Consider the following 22,395-nt stretch of genomic DNA (forward strand, 5'->3'; position numbering starts at 1 on the left):
TTACCAAGGAACAGACAGGACACCCATTTTTAAACACCTCTTAATAGCTTTTTAATTAGCAATTGGCTCCTTGCCAGCCGCAATTGCCACCACATATTCGTCAAACTTGGGGAGGCAATCTTTCACACTACCTCCCCAAGAGATGTGCTGGCTATATGGATCTACAACACACAAAAATCAATTCTCATTGTAATTCTAATCAATTGTATCCCCAGTAAAGGGATTCAAGAATTTGTAAGGGGTAGCTTTGTAAGTGTTTACCCCAACAATTAAAAAGCAGTGGAAACAGCAGCATCCCCATTTTTATAAGGGTGATGCTTAAATCTTGAATGTAACCTTGCCTTTTTCTGTGTTTTTTAATCTTGTCTTGTCCTGTCTAAATATGCCATGTTTTCCTCAGTATACGATCATACTGTGTGGGAGTAAATCAACATGTAAGTAACACATTTCTATTTTCATTAGAAATGACAAACACTGTATTTCAGTGCAATTTTTACCCTGCTTCAGTTCAATATTGAGCCATCCACTTCTGAATGTCTCCAAGATGGTTATGATGACAGTCAAACCCCTGTGGGTTTTTAGAATTGCATAATAGGTGGAGCTGCATAACATCTGCATAATAAAAAGTACTGACAATAAGTCTATGCAATGGCCTAAATTTTCAACAGAGAACTGAAATTGGCACAGAAAAGCTTCATATGCCCTCAACACCCTGACCCTAAATGTTTTTAGAGCAAGTGACATGTCCAACAATAGTTAAAAGGACTGCATGATTAGCAGTGCAGAATACATTACTGAGGTCAACAAATCAGATCAAAACCTGTGCCGGAATCAAATTACTTTAAGCATGTTGCTCTTCTCCATTTGGTGAAGACAAAATTCTGAATAAATTAACTAAAACCATTATTTTCATTTTGCAATAAGTGATCCGCAATAAATGAAGTATGACAGGAAACTGAAACTCATCAGAGTTCTAAGATATTAACCCATTTTTCCATGCTAGAAATCAAAATGTTCACTGCTTCCTTCAACAGAAAGAGACATGGGGGCCTGGTGCACAACTGAGCAAGATGACAAGAACATGAGAGGCTCTAGTTTGAGAAAAAGTTGCTTCCAAGAGCCTCAACTGGCACCTTTATCAAAATGTTACCATTAAAAAAAAAACAAAAAAAAAAAACACACAGTCTCAACGTCAACAGTCAAGAGGTGACTCCTGAGTGGTGTAACAAGATTAATGGGTTACCACAGTATCTAGACCTACAGCCAGTTTTCAATGTCATGAAGGTGGCTTTTCTTTAACCTGGCTACATCACTATGGTAACTTCTCCTGAAGAGCTTATCCTCAGGGTTTTATTGAAAACTTTTATAAAATGTGCCATATTAAAATTACTTAAACAAGCTTCTGATCATTTTTTCCCACAGATACAGACCGACAGAATGTGTACGTTAGTTTTACAATGAATGAAGCCAAGCAGAAAAATTAGAGCAGCACATATTGCTGGGTTACATTGATCCTGTGATGAATGTGCGTTTACTTAACGTAGAATATGCATAAATGTTTTTATGCATGTCCCCATTTTACACTACTGAGATCTAAATAAATGCACACAGATTAGAAAACTGACAAATTTTTATTAATATGTTTAATTAAGGAAATTAATTTCACTTTTATTTGTCCAAAAATGAAGTTTATGTCAATATCAGATCTGAATGCAGTTCTTTAATATCGTGTTTAACATGATCAATTTCAAAGCTAACAGCTCTAATGTGCAACTGTCACCTGAAAAAAAGACAGAGCAGTAAGAGTGCACTGAGTGCTAAAAAAAAATACATTAATACGTGAAGTGAACATTTTTTGCTGCATTTCTCAGTTGCCTTATTTGCAAGCATGTTTATCTCAACATACTTGAGATAAACATACAAGCACCTTGTTTTACGTGAGCCCACATAGATACTAAAGCAGGAAACGTGGGTTAACAAAGAAAGCTGTTAACCACTGACGTGATGCCTAAAATCAGCCCAACTAGCGTGAATAAATATGCTGAATTTGCTTCATAGTACGCCCCACAGGATGTGTCAGAGAGAAATTAAGACAAGCAAAAGAACACACACAATGGGAAGACTGGAAAACCATAACATCAGTGACACAGGAGCTCATGCAGGTCACAATCCAGCATTATTCATAGATTACTGCCCATAAAACAACAAACACGACCTTGACCTTGAGCACAATGTGGCTGAAGATCTATTAGGTGATCAGTCTGTGCAAGTTTCACTAAAATCTGGTGAGTAGTGATTTGTGTGAATGTGGAAAGACTCCCATGGCATAAGCTCATCAGACGTTCACCTGGATAAGCTAAAAAAAAAAGTGATGTTGCTAGAATAATATAGGTGTTTGGGTCAGAAAGAAAAACATTTGTGAGACTTAAAACAAATGAAAAGATGCGGGAGGAGGTCATGACACCATCTTTCAAGGAAAAAATGTGATGGTTTCAGGGTTCTTTGGTGTTGCTGAAATGGAAGATTAGTACGGGATAAAGGGATACAGCAAGGACAGCTACTGGTCTGGTTTTCAACGCCATGCTATGCCATGTGGACGATGTTTGATGGAACTAACTTCCTCCTACAAAAAGGCCCAAAGCAAACCTCAAAAGTATGCAAGAACTAATTAGAGGAGACAGTCAGCTGGTATATGAATGTGTGGCCAGTGCCTTTACTAGATCTTAATTCCAGTTATAGTTTAGTTAGTCCAGTTATATATTATAAGTTATTATTTTGACTAAACTTTCCATTCAATTTGCAGCTCATTTGAGGAATAAAAGTAAGAGACTTAATGAAAAAGGTGAATTAAACTTTTGGGTATTAGTGTATAACATAAATCATTTATTTGGCCCCTGAAGGGATTAACACATTGATCACCATCTTAAAAAAACAAAAAAACCCTTTAAACTCTTGATCAAGCATTCTGTGAACGATGGGAAGTGGGATCATCTCCGCAATGGTCTTCGCTAATAAGTCCCATAGGTCCCTCCTACACTACTTGACCTTTGTCCACGTCCATTCAGTATTTATTCCAACACACTTTGCACTCTGCCGCCTTGTGCTGTTTGATTCTTGTTAACATAAACAGTTTGACTTCTGTGTGGATCTTATAGAGTGATATTGTTTCTGCATATTTTCTCTTTTTAACCCTTATTAACAAGGTTAGCCATCTGTTTTACAAAGTCGACCTATTCTTCTATGCACACACCGCGTACAATAATATCATCAGTCGGGTTTGTTGTCCTTGTTTTCAGCTGTGTGTCATTCCATCTTCTGAAAAAAAAAAAGGGGGCCTGAAACTGTGTGTAAATGCATCAACAATACGAAAACATCCAAATCAACTCAAATTTATAACTAAACATGCAGCTCACACAACAGTATTCAGACAGCTGCACATATATTTGTTTTTCAGACACTTTCTTGTCCTCTGTATATTTAATCTGAATTGCGCCACAACTCAGATGTGTGTGTGAGCTTGGACTTTAGGTGTTGAGACCAAAGTGTACTGCCACACAGGAAGTCAAACTAAATGAGCAGTTATGTGTCATTCCAGGATTATTAATGACAAGCAAGGGCAAATGCCGTGTTATTTGTCAAACATGGTGCCGTTATTGTTATAACTTGGACAAGTAGGGGACCTGGCAGACCAGCACCTACTGATGATTTTAACTAATTAAGAAAGCGATAATATGAATATAGAGGTACACAGGAGTATTGTGTTGAGCCAAACTCAGCAAGACAAACAACAAAGCTTTTCAAGCTAAAAAGGTGGAACATCCCCACTTGGTCCAATCAACTGCAAAGATTTCGATCAAATTGGGTGTCTTCAACTTGCTGAAGATCTGAAAAAGACAGAGGGACTCCATGACAAGCTAGAGCTGACAACGGCTGGTCTGAACATCACCCCTGAGCATACGCAGTGTTGGGCGATGTCTGTGGGATACAGACGGGTACTGACTAATGGCGCAGACAGAAAGTTCACACCAAAACATCGATGGTGTAGTAGCTTATCCAGTACATCATTCTTCAGAATTCACAGCTTATTTCCCGTAAAAAGAAGACCTACTAGCTAACCACTGTGTGCAAATTTTAACCAAAATCTGACATAGAAGTAGCATGGACTCTTTTGAAAATGGAAAAGTGCCCATAAAAAACAACAAATGTGACCCTGACCTTGTGCAGATTTCAGGTGATGACCCACTGGGTGTAAGTTTGAGTAAATTCTGACAAATACTGTAGGATGAGTAACAATTCTTATGAACTGCAGACAGATGGACAGCAGGACAACTCATCAAGGCATAAGCTGATTGGTGCCTTGACCAGATGAGCTAAAAATGAAATTGCATTTTTCTTTACTTCGTGGTAATTGCCTAGCAACTTTTAAAGCTCTGAACTTGGAGCAACATGTAATGAAAGGATATGTCTTTTACACAAATACTCGCCCAAACCTACTAATTAAAGCCTTCAATAGAGCCTAAATGTGCTTAAATACAGAACTGTATAAAAAAAATGTCAAAATACTTCTGACTACAGTGACTTCAAGAGCTAAACTGGTAAAATCGCAGTATGAATTAAACCTAATGCCAGAAATCGTTGAAAAATATTCATAAGTCAGTGTAGCTGATCATTGGCTAATAATCAGTCCTGCTTTTTTTCACACTTACAATCTTAAACCCAACAGACTGAAAGACTGAGACAAAAATACCCCCACCCCTTCTACCCCACAATAAAGCAGCTCTCTCACTATTAGAGTATAATATCACAGGATCTAATTAGAATACTGTGTGTCTCCTTGTGCTTTGTTTACTGTCATGTGAGTCATTAATGTTCAGTTTGTACTCGGTTGATGATGCTCTTTGTTTTATTTTTAGTTTGTGCTGCGCACTGCGGACAATTAAGTTCCCAATAATATAATTTATTAAAGGCATACAAAACAAAGCTATAATAAAAATGCAACGATTGCAAGGTTTCGATTAACACGGTCCTAACAGGGTTCCCAGTGGTGAAGCGATGCCCTGCTAGAGTCGGCAGGAGCACACGAGCTGAACCATCTGCACTGAGCTGCAAATGTGGTAAACCTGCACATGGACTTAGTGGGTGGAAAAAAAAAATCAATTTTGATAAATCCTCCTTAGTCACTACAAAATTACAAGACAAATCTGTTGAACAACATAATTATATATCATATGACAGTTGGGAGTCTGATCTCCTGTCTTACACGTACCATACCTTTGTACCTGAGCCTACACTGCCATCTGCTGCTTTATGATTTAAAATCACGCCAGAGGCCCTGCAGAGTGGGTGGGGTGATAGGTCATGTGTTGCATTCAAGTTCTATTGTAAAAACCTAACCTTCAAATTATTTATATATTAAATCCGTAAAGGACTAGCACCTCCTTTATTTACTACATTCGTATTTTGGAAAAACGACTTGGAGAGATTAAAAAGATCAGGAATGAGATTGTTTTCAAATGAAGAAAATATCCTTTAGCCAGCTTCCCAGTTCTGGAGCATCCTTCCCTTGTTTCATTGCCCGATGACCTCCCCTTTACCCTTAATCTAGAGGTTTTACACATCAGGATATATCAGCAAAGATGTGGTTTGACGGTCATTAGAACAGGTTCAGGGTCTTTTTTAGGGTAGCCCTGAAAGTAAGCTGTACACACAGAGATCACCCTCCCTGAGTTCTGATGTATACCCAATCATATTGGCCTGGAATGAGGCCTAAAGTGTAACAAAAACCACTCAGATCAGAAAAGAGAAACAAGGGTTACTGCTAGTAGATGTCCGAGGGTAAAAGAGGTTTTGTATGCTCCTCAAAGGGAATGAGTGGTTTCATTTACTTCAGTTTAAAATACAAATTTGTTTATCAAATGGCAAGAAATAACAGCTGTGCTTACCTGCAGAGTCACCCCTAAAGACCCATTTTAAGCCAAGAAAAACCCTGCAATGTAAATGTTCCCCCTTTGCTTTTACTATTTTTGCATTAAAAATAATGCTTGTACAATATTCTTGTTCAACATTATCTACTATTTGCTGTTTGTATCATAAGTGTGTTTTTCTTTGCTCTGTTCTCTTAAGCTTTTTATCCTTGTTTCTCTTGGTTTCTCCAGTAATGGCTCTAAATGTTGTTCTTTTAAGTTTTATTGCTTTTAATGGCTGATTTAACATCTGGAACATTCAAAGTAATGTTGATAAATGATGTGAGTTGTCTCGGGAAAAAAGACCAAACAAATAAACTAATGTTTGTAAGTTTTGCATTTAAAGCTTTCATTAGGAAATAATTATTCAATATTGTAATAAATTGCATTTGGCGCTTTGCATATCAGGGGTGTAACCTCTTGTTGTGGTGAGGTTTTATTTCTTTGTTTTTATTCAACTCTTTACTTTTAATGGAATAAGGCACAGTTATTGAAAAATAGAGGGCAGTCAAGTGAAGTAAACATACCGATTCAGTGTCATTTGCCGCAGTGTAACACCATGACATGAATTTACTAGATCAATATCGATGATCAAGCGTGGCGCACCTGCAAAACACTTGTAAGCTTATGCTTGCTTCTCTCAGTCTGCCACTCTTACCAAATATGGGATACAAAAACATGGCTGGAAACACAAACTGAAACCATGATTCCTAAAACTGTTGGGATACTGCATAAAATTTCAATGTTAAAAAGGAATGGAATGATTTGAAAATCATTTGCAATAAAACAGAGGAAGAAATATCATGTGCTTAAAGTTAGAAAATGCACCATTTTATGAAAAAAATAAGGTCATTTTGAATTTGATGGCAGCAACATGTTACAAAAAAGTTTCGCTTCTTATACCAACAGTCGACAGGAATGCTTCCATTCTTCTCTGATATCAGATTCTAGCTGCTCTGCGGTCCTGGGTTTTCTTTGTGGAGTTTTTCATTTCACAGTGCACCAAATGTATTCAGTTGGTGAAAGCTCTGGCCTGCAGGCAGCAGCTGCTCGCTTCTATTCTGAAGCCATGCTGTTGTAATAGATGCAGTATGGGGTTTAACATTGTCTTGCTGAAATATACAAGGCGTTCTCCGAACACGTTGTCTGGATAGCAGCAGAACTGACGGTAAGCTCCCAGATGTTTAAGCTGCCAGTTGCATCAGCACTACTGCATACCCACACGATCAGACATGCGAGCTTTTGAGTTAAGTGCTGATAACAGGCCGGGTCGTCCCTCCCCTTTTTAGTCTGGAGGATGTGACGTCTGTGTTTTCCAAAACGAATTTAAAAATTTGACCCATCTGACCACAGGACAGTTTTCCACTTTGCCTCAGCCCATTTTAAATGAGCTTTGGCCCAGAGAAGATGGATCACGTTTGGCTTCTTTTTTCATGTTAAAGCTTTCACTTCCGTTTGTGGATGGCACGGTAAACTGTGTTCACAGACGATGATTTCCTGAGCCCGTGCAGTAATTTCCATGCCAGAATTATTCCTGTTTGTAATCCAGTGCTGCCTGAGGGGCCAAAAATCACAAGGACAGAGATTTCTCCAGATTCTCTGAATATTTTGATGATGATACGTAGGCCTAATATAAGTGATGAGATTAAATCTTCACATTGAGAAACATTATTCTAAATTGTTAGAATTTGTAGACACAGGTTTTTGAAGATTGATGAACTGCTCATCTTTACTCCTGAGAAATTCTCTAAGATGCTGCTTTCACACCCAATCATGTTACTGACTTGTTGCCAGTGAACATAACTGGTTGTAAAATGTTCCCCCTGTAGTTACATTTCCAGCCTTTCATTTCTCCCTTTCCCAACTTTTTCAAGATGTGTTGCTGGCTGCTATTAAATTATTTTAAAAATTGAATATTTGTCATGAAATACTAAAATGTCTCACTTTAAACATTTGATATGTTTTCTATGTTCTGCTGTGAAATCATTCTGATTTGACTTCTTGGGAATTGGAACTGTAGTTTCCTGATATTCCTCAATTAGAAAAGCACTGACTGGACTCTCACTATACCACCAACAATAAGCAATGACATACTGTGTTTTCTTACCTTAAATCAGGTATTTTTTTTGTTATTAGTTTAGTAGGATTCAGATCCAAACCCAGTCTGTCAGTTTATGAGATCTGGGCCTATGTTTGAATGCTGTAGGTGAAGATACTCATATTTAGTCAACAATAACAACAACAATAACAATATTAATATTAATGAGAATAATAATAATAATAGGGGGGTTGTATTCAGTCTCTGGAGAATTTCAACCCATCTGCTGCTCATTTTTTCAAACAGCACTTGAATGCAGCTGCTCTAATCTGGTCTAATCTGGGCAGCAGCATCACCAGATGAGCAATAACATCTGTGGATACCAGCTTTCCCGTTCAAGTGAAATTAACGCGTTGCTGTCGTTTTCTGGAAGAAAATGTCGATAACAACTTGCCAGAAGGTTACTCTTATATCATGCTCTGTTCTCTGTGTTTCTCTCTTTCTGCCCAGGATGCTTTTGCCCAGAGCGAAACAGGAGATGGGGCAGCCTGAGGGTAAGACGGCTTATCAGATCATCATCCATCCCCATCCTGCTCCATCTCCAGTGTTTTTTGTGTCAGTGCTGCTGTTGTTAATGCCAGCTGTTACTCAGTACAGACCATGCCAGGCACAGAGGCCCTATCCTTCATAGTCCACACAAGTTAGCTGAAATCTTACACTGTACAGCGAGTTAAAAAAAAAAAAAAAACTGCATTCACCATATTTTGAAGAACAAATAATTTGGTTGTTAAAACCCATTTGAATCAGTTTGACCATTTATCTAAATCTGAAACAAGTGATGTGTTTTTGTACGTTTCCCATCGTGTTAAGCATGAGCGGCTGTGTTTACAGAGACAGGTGTGCATTGACTCCAACAGACAGCGCCTTTTCAAAACTTCTCATTGAAGCAGTTAAAAAACATTCACAAGAAACACAGTATGTGACTTATTTGTTATTTGACTTTAGCCTGATATCAGTTTCACACAGTCACGAGCAAACACCCAGAGGTGCTGTCAAAACGGATCAGTCATCACAGCAGGGGCATCTTATCAGATATAAACTGGTAGTGATTTCACACTAGACCATAAACAACTGGAATTTTCAAATCTAATAAGAGGAAAATTGGTGACCTTATACGAAATGTGAACATACTACAGTCAAAAATAGAAAGCTACTGTGGATTGCACGTTATTCTTAGATATTATTTATATTATTATTATTTAGAGAACAAGGAATGTGGTTAGTGATTTGGTTTTAGACATTGGGGCACAGTTTGCTTTGCTTTTCTTACACATTTTCACAGCCTAATAACTACAACTTGCTTTAGGTTCACTGACTGTCTTCAGCTAAAAGCAGCAATGGGTGGTTACAAAATTTACCCAAACAGTAACCAATGCTGGCCAACAAACAACCCAAGGAGACTAAATATTTCAAAATGTTCCCAGGCAGATATTGACATGGCAGTTTTCCAGACTACTCTCTGTGCTGTGTTTCGCCTAACTGCTGTAACTGAGCCAATTTATGCCTGCTAGCAACCACTGACTGTATAAAACAGTACAGTCTGTGCTAGCACACGAATATAAAGCTGCAAACTTTCCACACAGTTTCTTACCTTATTAATCCAAACAGAGACCCTCTCTCTTCTTTACAGCCACATTTAAATGTGCCCAGTGTTAGGGGACGCAAACATTTAGCTGTTAGCTAGTTTTTTCAGTGTGTTGTGGCCAGTTTTCACCTCTGACAGGTGAGACCAGAGCATGCTAACATCCTCATTTTCTTGGAACCAGATGTGCGCGCGCGTGTGTGTGTACCTTCTCACTTTGCAATTTTTTTTCCGCAGGCCGATTTTAACGAGCGTCCCAGTCACATCTTCCACTTGTAGTGCTAGTTAACTCCCAGATGGGAGCAGCAGCGAGCTTGATTTGACATAAATGCTGAAACATGCTGAGCATAAGCATCAGCAGGTCTGTGTTCCTGCACAGAGGAGTGTCAACATTCTCGAAACAGGCTTCTGAAAAAGCAATAACTATAAATAAAAACAAATCCAAATGTAGGCATTTCATTTTACCCAGGGCTTTCCTGACTGCTTTGACCTTCTTATGTTTTTGACATTGTTCTCAAATATTGATCTGATCCCCATGAATCTCTTCACTTTATTTGTTACAAATTGGATCTCTTTTATGAATAATAGTTAATATAGAGGAAAAAGTGTTCCCAAATGGGCTGGACCATCCAGTGGGCATCATAGGAATGTGTCCATGGGTCCATGCACAGTTAGGGGCCAATCTAAGAGGCATTAGACATTATCATTATAAAACACTGAAATGTTCTGGCTGCTTTATCTGATTACTAAAGAAAAAAAGAACGAAGCCTAACTATGAAAAAAGACACATTTTATGGATAAATGTTATCAAATTAATCCAGAGAATGATAGCATTTAAATAATCGTTAAGTAAAATCTAATTAAAGATACTAAAAGTTTAATGGCTGAGGATACATTCCCCGTGATATGTTTTCGGGGGAAAATTGCTTTATTGATTCTTATTAATTGAATGAAAGACTATTTTTGCAGTTGGACCTGGGTTCTACCCTCCCGCCATGCACAAGCTATCAGTGCCAGAAGACCCAGAACAGTGGGACGTGGACCCTTCGTTTTCAATGACACACAGTTTGGAGGCAATGGCAAAGGTAAAAGGCATCAGACGAGGCAAAAAGTACAACCTGATGACTCAAGTGATACCCTTATATGGCTTTGGGATCCTTCTTTACATCCTTTACATTATACATAAGGTAATTTTAATTTCTAGAGCTTCTATATACTATTTGTTATTAACTTCATGCAGAGCTATAGTATGGTAAATGTAACTGTATACTCAATTAATCTAATTATAATCATGTTTATGTTCACAGCTGACATGTAGGGGGAAGGCTAATAAACCAGGGAAGAACTCTGCAGTAACCGTGGGAACCAGGAAGAACACAATAAGTAAGAGAACTACGAGAAATGTAAAATCATTTTCTTCTTCTTAAGATTGAGGGGGATACGTTTTTTGACGTGTCCAAGTGTGCATTGTGTTTAGTGAATTATATTTTAACATCAAAACAATGTTGTCCCGTGTAAATTGTGTAGTCACTGCTAATGAGCTTGCCAGGCTGCAGGAGAGACTTCTCCAAACTGAAGAGATGATGGAGAGGATTGTGTCCAGGAGGAACAATAGTTCTGGGAGGTGAGACTTATTTATTCATTTATTTTTATCTGCTTGTGTTTTACTTCCAGTAGCACCACAACAACAAAGAAACTGTGATGAATTAACTAAGTAAAGACAAATAAAGAAGAAGTAGTCATAAAATACATTTGTATGTATTTGTTTTATAGAGCGATATACACAGGCAGGGTTACTTTACTTCACTCTGTGCTGCTCTCTAGTGGTAGACGAAGGAGGAGTAAAACCACCACGTCAAAAAAGGAGGAGAAATTACTCAGGCAGCTGAGACAGATCACACAGCTTATTCAAGAGAGCCGATTGGAGGGAGCCTCCCCAGAGATGGAGGCCGAGGAGGTCCCATACGGTGCAGACTGGGAAGGTGCATCTGAAATGTCGAACTGCTCCCATTTTTTGCACAATTTGCATTTGCTCAAGTTGTTACAGCCGTGAAATGAAGTGCATTTTAAATTTGAGATCAAATCTAATCTCTATCAAATCCTCACAATAAAAATCTGATGAAGTCTCTTTGAACACCAATGCAGGTTACCCAGAGGAGACCTACCCAGAGTATGATGAACCCTGCCTCAGACGTGGGTTTAAGACGGTTAAACTAGAGGAACCCCCCACACAGCCCACCGCTGAGGCCCTAGCAGAGAGGATGGAGCAAGAGGAGGAAGAGGTTATGGCAAGGAAACTTTCCATAGTGCGAGAGGAAGAGGAAGAAGATGAGGAGGAGGAGGAGGACACAGAAGCACAAGATGATGAGGATGAAGAGGAAGAGGAAGAAGAGGAGGGAATAGAAGAAGCTATGGGAGTAGAGGAAGACATAGATGAGGAAGAGGAGGAGGAGGAGGCAGAGAAAAGGCAGTTGCTCCGTCCTCCATCATCCCAGCCGGGTCCTGAAAGAACGACAACAAGAATTGGTTTGGAGGCGAAGAAAGAGCTGCAGTGTAACAATAGCGGGAAGAAGCAAATCAGCTTCAGCGAGCACAAGGATGTCTTCCACTACCCTAAAGAGGACACTTACGAGGATGGGGAAGAGGACAAGGAAGATCAGATGGAGGACGAGGACGAGGACACAGAAGTGGAAGAAGAGGAGGAAGCTGATGAAGATGACCCAGTGATGGAGGCAGAGAGCCTGCAGTTCAGCTGTGATGGCAGTTCAAATCCAGAGGAGGAAGCAGAGGAGGATATAGAAGGCAATATTTTAATGTCAGCAAACGTGGAGGGGGAGGGTCGAATCTATGCAGACACACCCAAGGAAGTCGGGGTGAGCGGCCTGAGGATGCGGAACAGGAGGGAGACATAAGGACTTTTCCTGCTTCTCAAATGCGTTTGAAAACAGACAGTGAACTCAGACTTGTGTTACTATTACTTCCTTATATGTTTAAACCATAAAATCCAAACTAAACAGAGGCATGCAGTTATGTTCTTAAGTGATACTTTTGTACAAATAAATGTTTCCCTTTACCACAAGCACCTCAGATGACTGCAATGCATTTCGTTTTCTATTTACATTCACATTTCCAGAACAATTACACCCCTATGAAAGATTTAAAGGGGATAATGGTACTTTTTCATTCAGAATTTCACGGTTTCTTCTTTTAAAACCTATTCAGTACATATGCAATATGTTAAACGCTACACTCAATGTGTTAACCTGTTATAATTTTAAAAGCTGTCCACATCCACGGTGTTCACCCTCACAGCTGTTTTCACTTCTTTGCCTGATTAAACCACTTTTTAGGTCAGCGGAGATCTGTATAACAGTGCTCACCCAAATGTTCAGTCAGTCAGGTTAATTTAATCATCTGTGTGGGTGTGAAAAGCCTTTAATTTAAAGAACTGAAGGGCAAGTCTCAATTAAATCTTGATCTTGGCACCTGAAACATTTTGTTTCGCACAGTGTGAAGCTTTCTATCTAAGTGTGTGTTTAGTTTCCACTGCATGTTTCCAGAATGAGAGTGTGCTTAATGACAAACATGGAGACGCACAGATGACAATGGGTCCAAGTATCATCCTGATACTAACAGCAGTCAGGGTGTCGTTACCTAGGCTGTAGAGGTCTGTTCATCCCTCCATGGATATGCCTCCCCAGACCATCACTGACGCACCACCAAACCAGTCATGCTGAATGATGCTACAGACATAATTACAGACAGGGCCAGGTTCGAAAAGGGGCAGCCAGCTGCCGTGACCTGTTGGTGATGAGGGGAAAAAGAGAGCAAAGCACACAAAAATTGAGTACATGATACAAGATTCAGTCATTTTACGATGTTTTATTTGTATTGACTGCACCTGTTTATGCATAATTGGGTCACTCTACTTTTCAGTTCCATCAGTAAAAATGCTAAATTTGGGGATTTTTTCTTAAAACAACTTTGTTAACTCATTCACTGCCATTGACGTCTATAGCCGTCAATTGCAGTGAATGAGTCAATGGGTTTAACTCATTCACTGCCAATGGCTGGCAGTGAATGAGTTAACATAAACTTCAAAAGACAATGTAGCAGGAAATCTCAGCAAGTATTTGGGGTTTTTAAATGTTTTTACTAATGTGTTTGATGATTTACAACGAAATATTTGGTGTGTACTCAGAGGTTTTATGGTTAGAGTATCTAATCCAGGTTGATTAGAATAAAAGTTGGTCCAATAAAGCAAGATCATTAGAAGAAACTCAACATCATTTATTGATATACACAATTCAATTATGGTATTTGCCAATTAGACTCTGATGGCCCTTTACAGCAAAATTAATGAAAGATGAGCAGTGCGACTTAAGGTATGCCGAAGACAGCAAGCAGAAAGATGATTGGACGACAACGTTTTACGGTACGGGAAGGTGGAAGTGATGTAATGAATAGCAGTCAGACACCTGAGGAAGCAGACAGATGAGTGAATGCAGATATTCCTTCTTGAACTTACACCTGAGCTTTATCACACACCTGGATTTGTAACCAGAAAAGTAAAGTATTGTAACAGTGTTTATTTCTTTGTGTAATAAAGACACATGACCATGTTCTATGATCGCTGTACTAACTTCTGAAACATCTGGATTCTTGAGGAAACAGAAATCATATTTTGGAGTATTTTTATGTAATTTTATTTCTTTTTTCCATGAACAAAGGACTGTGTACCACCAAAGTAAATTGTACACCATTTACTGTACATTACAATGACAGCACTAAAAACAAAGTGACAGAACCTCTGGCTCTTGGACACATGTATGAAAAGCAGACTTTACAGCAAGAGTATCAACAGTTTTAAAATAGAAATTTGAAATAGTTAGAACACAGTTGAGTACAAGAATAGCACATTTGATAAAGATTTGCTCAGAACCCACAGTAACAATAGTGGAGATTATTCGTCACCTCCATTCAGCATTTTTTTTTTAATGGTCGTAAAATACAAAATACCGTCATATATTTGAGAAAGGATACTGCCCCATAAGGAGCAAGAGGAATAATAGTTTGAGTAAAAATATGAACAGCAATAAACTACGTGATGTAGAAACTTACTGCCAGTCAGATGAGGAATGTATCATACTCCATCTCAGTGAAGCACAGAGCTAATTTAATACATAAAGCAAAAGATGGAAGATGCATCGAAGCTATGGTAGTTTCACATTGTACGAGTATGTCTGTTGGCAGTAAGTCAATTTCTGTTCGGTACATTTTCCAAGCAGAGATCAGAAGATACCAGCACAATCTTAGTGTCACGGCTGGGCAGCTGGTGTGTTTAAGGTATGGACCCAAAAAGCGGACGTGAGAGAACTGAACTAAAGTTAAACAAAAGGCGAGCTTTCATTTGGGCTGACACAAGAATCAAAGGCGAGAGGAGGACTACATAAACATAAATAAAGAAAAAAACTTAACTCGACAGCTAAGACTATAACTTTGACTAAAACTGACATGGGGGAAGATAGGCAGACGACCTGACAACGAACAGTAAGAGACAAAAGACTTAAATGTGCACATGAGGTGATGAGGGGCAGTGGAGACACGTGAGGAAACAGGTGACTAGAATGAACATAATGATGCCACAGGAAAATGTAAACCTAAATACAACGGGCATGGAAACGAGACTTTCAAAATAAACAGAAAACATGACGAGACGCAGACATGACAACATGAAGGACTAAAACAAAGGTGCCAAAACACAGGGGGGAATCTACTAAACAATGAACAATAACAGCAACCTAGCATAATAGAAATTAACTAGATAAGCTTAACTAGAACATAAAAACAGTGAAACTAAAAACACTGAGCCAGGACCGTGACACTTAGGCCTGAGTACCTCAGATATCTGCTATATATCTGTTGCCTGATTTACAGTATTATGTAAATAAATAGCCATCTATTTAGTGCAACATGTTCTGGACCCTAAATATAATTTTAAGTTAAAATCTTAAGATGCACACTTATTATTATCTTCTGAATGTTGTGCAACCTCAGGCATTGTTTTTCAGTCGAAATGAACTTTCATTAAAGAAAAAAAAATTCTAAGTAGCTACAGAGAAATCCTCTCGGTGTATGTGAGGAAAGCAAAAAATGCAAAGACCAATTCAAGCTCAGCTCCTTTTACGGCCAAGGTGTAACACTGGAATTAGTCTTCAAAGGCACAATAAAGTATGTACAGCTATAGCTCATCCACCACAGACTTCAAAGTAAAGTGCACCATCATCCTACACATTCACGTATATGACACTGTGACACAATATTGTATATGATACACAGCACTGTGTAACATGCCTTTCCCCTTTTCATACCTCTAATTTTTTTTTTGTTTTTACTGTGGATACAAGTGATCTTCCTCTCATGACATTTAATGTGCTTGCAGTTCCGTGGAACGATTACAGCAGAATTTGTTGCAAATGACAGCAGAGAACATAAAATGTGCAGGTAATAAATATGTCAATAAAATAAATACATTGTGACATGCATGTTATTATTAATTCAGTAAGTATATAAGCAGTATCCATGCTCGAGGAAGCGTGTGACTTTGTGTTGGTAGACTACATAAACCCAGTCAACTTTTTTTTTAAACTTACTGATGTATAACGGTTAGTTATAGTTCACAGATAAAGAAATGTTAAATTACTAGAACTACTACATAAAGAAACATATTTATAATGCCAGTGCAGTACAAAATGACTATAGTTATCAAAACAAATGAATCTGATTTGGAAAGTGGATTACTCTTTGTGCTTGTTTTCTTCCACTGACAAACACCATCCTGAGGTCCCACCCCACCCCCACACACATACGTACACATAAGTTAAGTCCCATAAAGCATTTCAGGATATGTGGGACTTCCAAGGTAACGGGTGATCTCAAATCAGCGATACATAAGCAGCCCTTGTTGAGACAACAGGAGGAGTTGTTATCCACTGAACTTCAGGCTGGAGTCTATTCACAAGCTAACTTGCTGTCAAAGCTGGAGAGGGCAATAGCAAAGGCTTGCAGGGCACACATTGGGTAGTTATAGTCCATGGTGAACACATCTTCTGCCACACGGCCAAACTGCATCACAATATAGTCAGCTGCAGAGGGGAAAACAAGTAGGAAACAGATTATGTCTAAGCTGATTTGAAACATTTCCCCTTTTTACTGTTTCTTCACAAAACTCATAAGTACCTATTTCTTTATAGCAATATTAATACAGATAACTGACAAAATAAGCTGTATGATGTAAAGTATAGTGTAAAATAATCTGCCCCTCAGCAACAGTTCCACTAACTTTCTGTAGTTTCTCTTTGGCTGCTTTTTCACTCATTTTCAATCCAGTTTTTGTTCCTTTCTTTGGAACTATGAAAAAAGTCAAATATAACACAGTATGATGGGCAAAAAATTTTATTTTATGCCAGCAAGTGAAGCAGTGTGGGATCGTCTCAACAGAGAACAGAACAAAAGGCATCCAACATTCAAAGAAGAGCTTTGAGAGTCCTTCAAGAAACCTGGAAAACTATTCCTGAACACTCCTGAAAGAAATTCTAAATCTGTCTGACAAGTACCTATATGTAAAATAATACTGTCTAATTTAATAGCATCCACAGTATCAGGTTATGTGGCTGTCTCAAACAGTCATTGGGTAAAACAAGATTATAAAACAGAAACAGACCTTAGTCTTTAGCCTTTGTTTAGTATTTAGAAATGTTATGTGTGGACGAAAGCTTACGGTCATTGTCGTGAATAATTTGGAAATTCTTAACGGAAGCCTGAGTGACTCTGCCGTGGAAGTTGAGCACGTAGGACTGTGTGTCATCGTTCCACACAGGCGTCTTGTTGTGAAGTTCAATCACGCTCTCTGTGTTCTTGTTCTGCCACCTGGCCAGCAGTGACTCATGATCCTGTAATGAAGAAGAATAGAACAGCCTTGGACATGGACACCATATGTATCGGATCGATTAAATAAGTATTAGAAGAGGCTGAACTGGTCAGAGCAGCTGCGACTACTGAGAAATTGGCCAACACATACATTTCGTGGCCGAATAGAAACTCTCTCGTGGTCCATGTTCATTCCAGGAATGATGACACTCATTTTTCGAGGCCCTTTAAATCCTAAGACATTGGTTTCCTACATTTAAAAAAGAGAATTAAAAAAGATAAACAGATCACCTCTCAATGCCCTTTCTTAAACAAATGTTATCCTAAGGTGGATTACTGAATGTTATTTCTGGATGCAGTTACATAAAGCTGTACTTTTCAAAGCATTAGCTTTAGCTAATATTTGTCGTTTTGCTCACTGCCATCGTAGGACGACCGGCTGACGTCCATGTCATTTCATTTTTGACCTATTTTTAAACCATGACCTGGCAAAATGTAGCTCATTTAGTTAACCTTTATTTAACCATGACGCTCTTTTTCAAGGGAGACATGGCCACATCTCAATTTTAAACACTGCATCTGAATTTTTGCAGTGCGTTGTACTGTCATGTATGAGGTTGTTGTGGGAGGTTTTTCAGATCATATAAGTACATTTCTCATGAAAACAGATGATCAGTTACTATGCTGACAGTTAAGATATTTGCTAACTATGGCTATTTTAATTTCCTGTTTATGTAGCTACTTAGAGCTTGAATCACAGCTTGTGCTGCAAATAAAGGATGCACAGTGGTTGTCTGCTGCCAGGGCTTAGACAGGGAGGACAGAGCTGCTCCATTCACAATTCTGCTGCAACTTTTTTTCCATTTCTGCCTAATGCAGTTTTAAACAGGTTACTGGAAAAATGCATTATTTTAAATCAGTAGTATTACAGCATATTTCTAACAAAATCTAAATAATAATAATAATGCTGTATCTTTTCAGCAACGTGAAAACACAAGTATAGTCAAGTATAGTCTAGCATTTTGATGAACTCACATAGCAAATGGCTGCTAGCTCTTGACGCAAGTTGCTAGCTTCGAGGCTGGTGGTGCTCTTCATAGGGTTCAGACCGTTGTCATATACAGTGAACTTAGTTCCCATGAGGTTTGATCTGCAAACAAAACATTACACATTAAGGAATATAATGACTCTCTAAAACAAACACCGGCGGTGGGGCTCAAACTACCTGCGTAAATTAGCAGTTTTGCTATAATCTGGCATGTTTACATGTTATATTTTTCATAATACTTATGCCCACTAACATGCGCTATCCCTGCTAAATATATAAAAAACAAATAACTGGAAATAACAGGTATCCAGGTTTAATTACATAATGAAAACAGATCGCATGGTTTGACACTTGAGTTTTGAAATATGACCTGAGCTCCTTTGCAACAATTGTCACTGGTGTAAAACTTGTGTTTTTGTGCTCTCCCTGGAGTATAACTCCCTTTATCATCTCATTTAGTTTCAACTGAAACCACACCTTACAAAATGAATTATGTTGAATTCAGTAAGACTTAAGGTAGCGAATGAGATCATAAAATCGTCAAGAAGGTGTTCACAGATAAAATCACAAGTGGAGTGATTTTTCCAGAGCCTTCTACATACTGTCTGTGGATACAAACTGAAAGGGAAATAAAAGCAGAGTACAGTGTTTGCAAACCACTGCATGCTTTTGACTTCATGCCCCTCCAAATATAATTGTGTTCCACTCGAGTTCGTCCTTGTTGGCTTATGGCTCAGCAGTGATTGATAGACTGGATTTTGGCAGGTGGGTGGTCCAATCTAAATCCCGACAGACAAGGCAAGTGGCTAGTGCTCTGTCTTTAAGCAAGTTCTTACATGAGGTAAACACTGGCTGAAAAGTTGACAAAATATGGCATACAACATCCTTGACTCGATTCCCAGCGAGAGCACCTTTGCTTAATTTCATACCACCTTCTCCCTCCCTACCCCACTCGATCTTTTTTTCTCATACCACATTTACTTTCATATGTTGCACTCGCTTTTCGCTTAGAAACCTTTTTCTATAAAATGAGGAATTAGAAAACATATTCTCCGCTGTACTGTAGCGCTGATGTTTGATGTATTGTGCTGTTCAATCAATCATTAATTAGTTCTTACACTTTTTAGACTGTCAGTCATTAGTTCTTGCACTGCACACCAGTAAATGGCAATAAAGACAGAATCTGCAGGAAAATTTGTCCAACTATACTCAATTCCAGCTATGAAATAACCATTTATCTAATATTGGAGAACAACATTTGCATTTCTCGGTTATACTCGTCCAGTGTATTTTAAACAACTTTGACTTGACACCTACCTGTGCGGTGTAGGTGGTGCCATTTAGAAATGCTTCTTAAAAGCCACATGTTTAGCCGTCTCATTTAGATATCTCATTTAGGCCAAGGACTGATGAAAGGTCACTGTTCGTTCCAATTTAGACCGCCATCATTCAAGCAGGACAGTGCAAAGCTTTGAGCGGTACATCGACCAGTGGTCCAAAGACTAAAAGGTTGCACAAGCCCATATTTGATTAAACTCTAGAGGGGCTTCCATGGAGCCTTGAAGCTGTTTCTAATGATTATGTCAATCATGTTTTGTTTTGGTTTGTTTTTTAAAAAATACAATTAGATTAGAAATAGTAGTTCGAGCACAAAAGTTAAATAAGAAATCCAACACTTAGCATAATTACTCAGATTATGTATTCTGATCTGGAAGAAATTATTCATCAGTTAAAGTCTTGCACTTCTTTACTTGACAACATCCCCAACAAACTCTTCAAATCTGTGTCTCGTTGTTTTACAAATCATATTATCAATAGCTCTCTCCAGACTGGAATTTTCCCTGTTTCACTCAGATGTGCTGTAATCACACTGCTACTCAGCAAGAACAACTTAGAGTCATTGGTAATGATTATGGAGGCATTTCTAATCTTTCATTCCTCAAAATATTTAAAAAAAAATGTTTACAAACAACCGGATGAATGCCTTTCAAATCACAGCATTTATGATGAGTACCAATCAGGGTTCAGATCTAATCATAGCACAGAAGCAGCTCCTGCTAAAGTCATCAATGACCTGCAGATCAACAGTGACTCACAGAGAGTTGCAGTTTTACTTCTGCTTGATCTCACTGCTGCTTTTGACACTGCTGATCGTGACATTTTAATTTAAAGGCTGAATGACTCAGTTGGTTTACCAGGTCAAGTTCTTGATTTGCTATCATCATACCAAAAGAGGATCTAGATGTGTTCTTATGTTCTTATGTTCTTATGTTCTTTCTTGGTACTATCATAAAGAATCATAATATTATCTTGAAATTCTTATACAGATGATACATAGTTTTACCCATTATCGTCAAAAAATATGTTCATATTTATCATCCCTTCCTCTGAAGCACAATGAGCGAGTCAGAAACCTTGGCAACATTTTGGACAGTGATCTCAGGTTTAATAAAAACATCAATAAGGTTAGTAAGAACTGCTTTTCGTATGTTAGAAAAGTTAGAGGATTCTTATCTCAAAGGGAAATTGGTCCATGCTTTCATAGAAATTAGTTTAGATTATTGTGGTGCTCCATTTGCAGGACTCTCACAAATAATCAGTAGGCCGACTCTCGTCGTATTCAAAATGCAGCAACAGAGTCCTTACAGGTACGCACAAATTTGACCAAGCAGTGTTGAAGTCACTTCATAGACTCCCAGTGCAATACAGAATTACCTGTAAAAGCTTTTTATTAGTTCATAAAGCTCTTAGTAGTTTGGCCCCTTGAGTACATCTCTGACTTGCTCACTGTTTATAACCCAGTCAGATCTCTCAGGTCATCAGGTCCAGAATTTTTAAATGTTCAGATGTAAGTATGCTGAGGGAGTGTTTGGTTACTGTGGTCCTGTTCTTTGGAACAAGCTGCTCACACAGACCTACACTTAATAGCTGTGTGTGTTTTTTAAAGATTTATTTTCACTACCTTAAGGTATTGTACCTTTTTAAATGCGCTTCTTTCTTCTGTGTTAAGCACATTGACTTTAGATATAATGAAATGTGCCATATAGATTAATATTGCCAATGCCATATCTAATTCCTAATGTAAGCTGCTAAAGTGTTTAATACAACAAAGCCACTGAGGACTTACCTCAGTTTGCCAATAAAACTCTCTCCACCTCGAGACAGATCAGTTGGATCAATGGAGATGAGGTAATTTGATGTTTTACTCTTTTTCCTCTTTCTCCCAGCTAACAGGAACACCTGTTACCAAACCATATTGTCAAACACCTACAGACAATCAACATGGTTTGATACCACAAAGCTGCATTATTTGAATATATAAGTTAGATTAGAGTCCAGATGTTAACAACTTACTGTAAAAAAATTCCCTGACAGATATCTTGTGTAATATGTTTTTAAACCTTAAAGACTCGTCTCACCTTCTTGCCATCCTCTCTCTCCAGGTGGAGATAGTAGGTCGGATACATGCCTCTGTCCATGCCCTTTTTGTCCCTGGTGATTCTGCACTTCACTCTGACCCCCTGCGGTGCTGGGCGCAGAGAAAACTCCTCAAGGTCATCAACATCAATGGCAGGTTCACTGACTGGTGGAGTGGGTGCTGAGGCCACCTCCTGTAGGATCAAATATGGCAAGAGCCCTCGTGAAATGGTGGACTGATGAGCATTAAAGCAGAGTAATGAGTCTGGAAATCAAATTGTCCACTGGGATTAAGAATGAGCACACTGTGTCTAAAATAAGAACCTGAAGCAGAGACAGAACATTGAAATGACTGAAG

General features: G+C 38.5%; 2 protein-coding genes across 3 annotated transcripts in view; one reads left to right on the forward strand and one right to left on the reverse strand.

The window, feature by feature from the left end:
• The first annotated feature begins 8,437 nt into the window (after positions 1 to 8,437).
• Positions 8,438 to 12,555, forward strand: ric3a (RIC3 acetylcholine receptor chaperone a). 2 transcript variants are annotated; one of them, XM_085411302.1, is made up of 6 exons: positions 8,438 to 8,555; positions 10,613 to 10,830; positions 10,951 to 11,026; positions 11,171 to 11,267; positions 11,468 to 11,625; positions 11,789 to 12,555. In XM_085411302.1, the coding sequence occupies exons 1-6, from the start codon at positions 8,438 to 8,440 to the stop codon at positions 12,553 to 12,555; spliced, it is 1,434 nt and encodes a 477-aa protein (XP_085267428.1). The 2 variants fall into 2 exon arrangements, with proteins under 2 accessions (XP_085267428.1, XP_085267434.1); XM_085411308.1 differs by having other exon boundaries at positions 11,474 to 11,625.
• Positions 12,556 to 14,368: 1,813 nt separating this feature from the next.
• Positions 14,369 to 22,395, reverse strand: part of tub (TUB bipartite transcription factor) — a 37,061-nt gene continuing 29,034 nt past the window's right edge. Inside the window, exons 7-12 of the mRNA XM_085402460.1 lie at positions 22,040 to 22,231; positions 21,748 to 21,860; positions 18,608 to 18,722; positions 17,724 to 17,822; positions 17,424 to 17,595; positions 14,369 to 16,788 (exon numbers count right to left, since the gene is read on the reverse strand). Coding sequence (XP_085258586.1) covers positions 16,655 to 16,788; positions 17,424 to 17,595; positions 17,724 to 17,822; positions 18,608 to 18,722; positions 21,748 to 21,860; positions 22,040 to 22,231 — 825 coding nt within the window. The 3' untranslated portion in view covers positions 14,369 to 16,654. The remainder of the gene's footprint in view (positions 16,789 to 17,423; positions 17,596 to 17,723; positions 17,823 to 18,607; positions 18,723 to 21,747; positions 21,861 to 22,039; positions 22,232 to 22,395) is intronic.

Source organism: Rhamphochromis longiceps, linkage group LG1, assembly GCF_057381845.1.
Source record: "Rhamphochromis longiceps isolate RC_006_pf linkage group LG1, R_longiceps_female_GT1.1, whole genome shotgun sequence".
NCBI lineage: Eukaryota > Metazoa > Chordata > Actinopteri > Cichliformes > Cichlidae > Rhamphochromis > Rhamphochromis longiceps.

Coding starts and splice junctions, on each gene's coding strand:
- ric3a (XM_085411302.1), top strand. CDS start 8,438: ATGTCGATAACAACTTGCCAGAAGGTTACTCTTATATCATGCTCTGTT. Junction 8,556..10,612: donor GGAGATGGGGCAGCCTGAGG/GTAAGACGGCTT, acceptor CTATTTTTGCAG/TTGGACCTGGGTTCTACCCT. Junction 11,626..11,788: donor ATACGGTGCAGACTGGGAAG/GTGCATCTGAAA, acceptor ACACCAATGCAG/GTTACCCAGAGGAGACCTAC.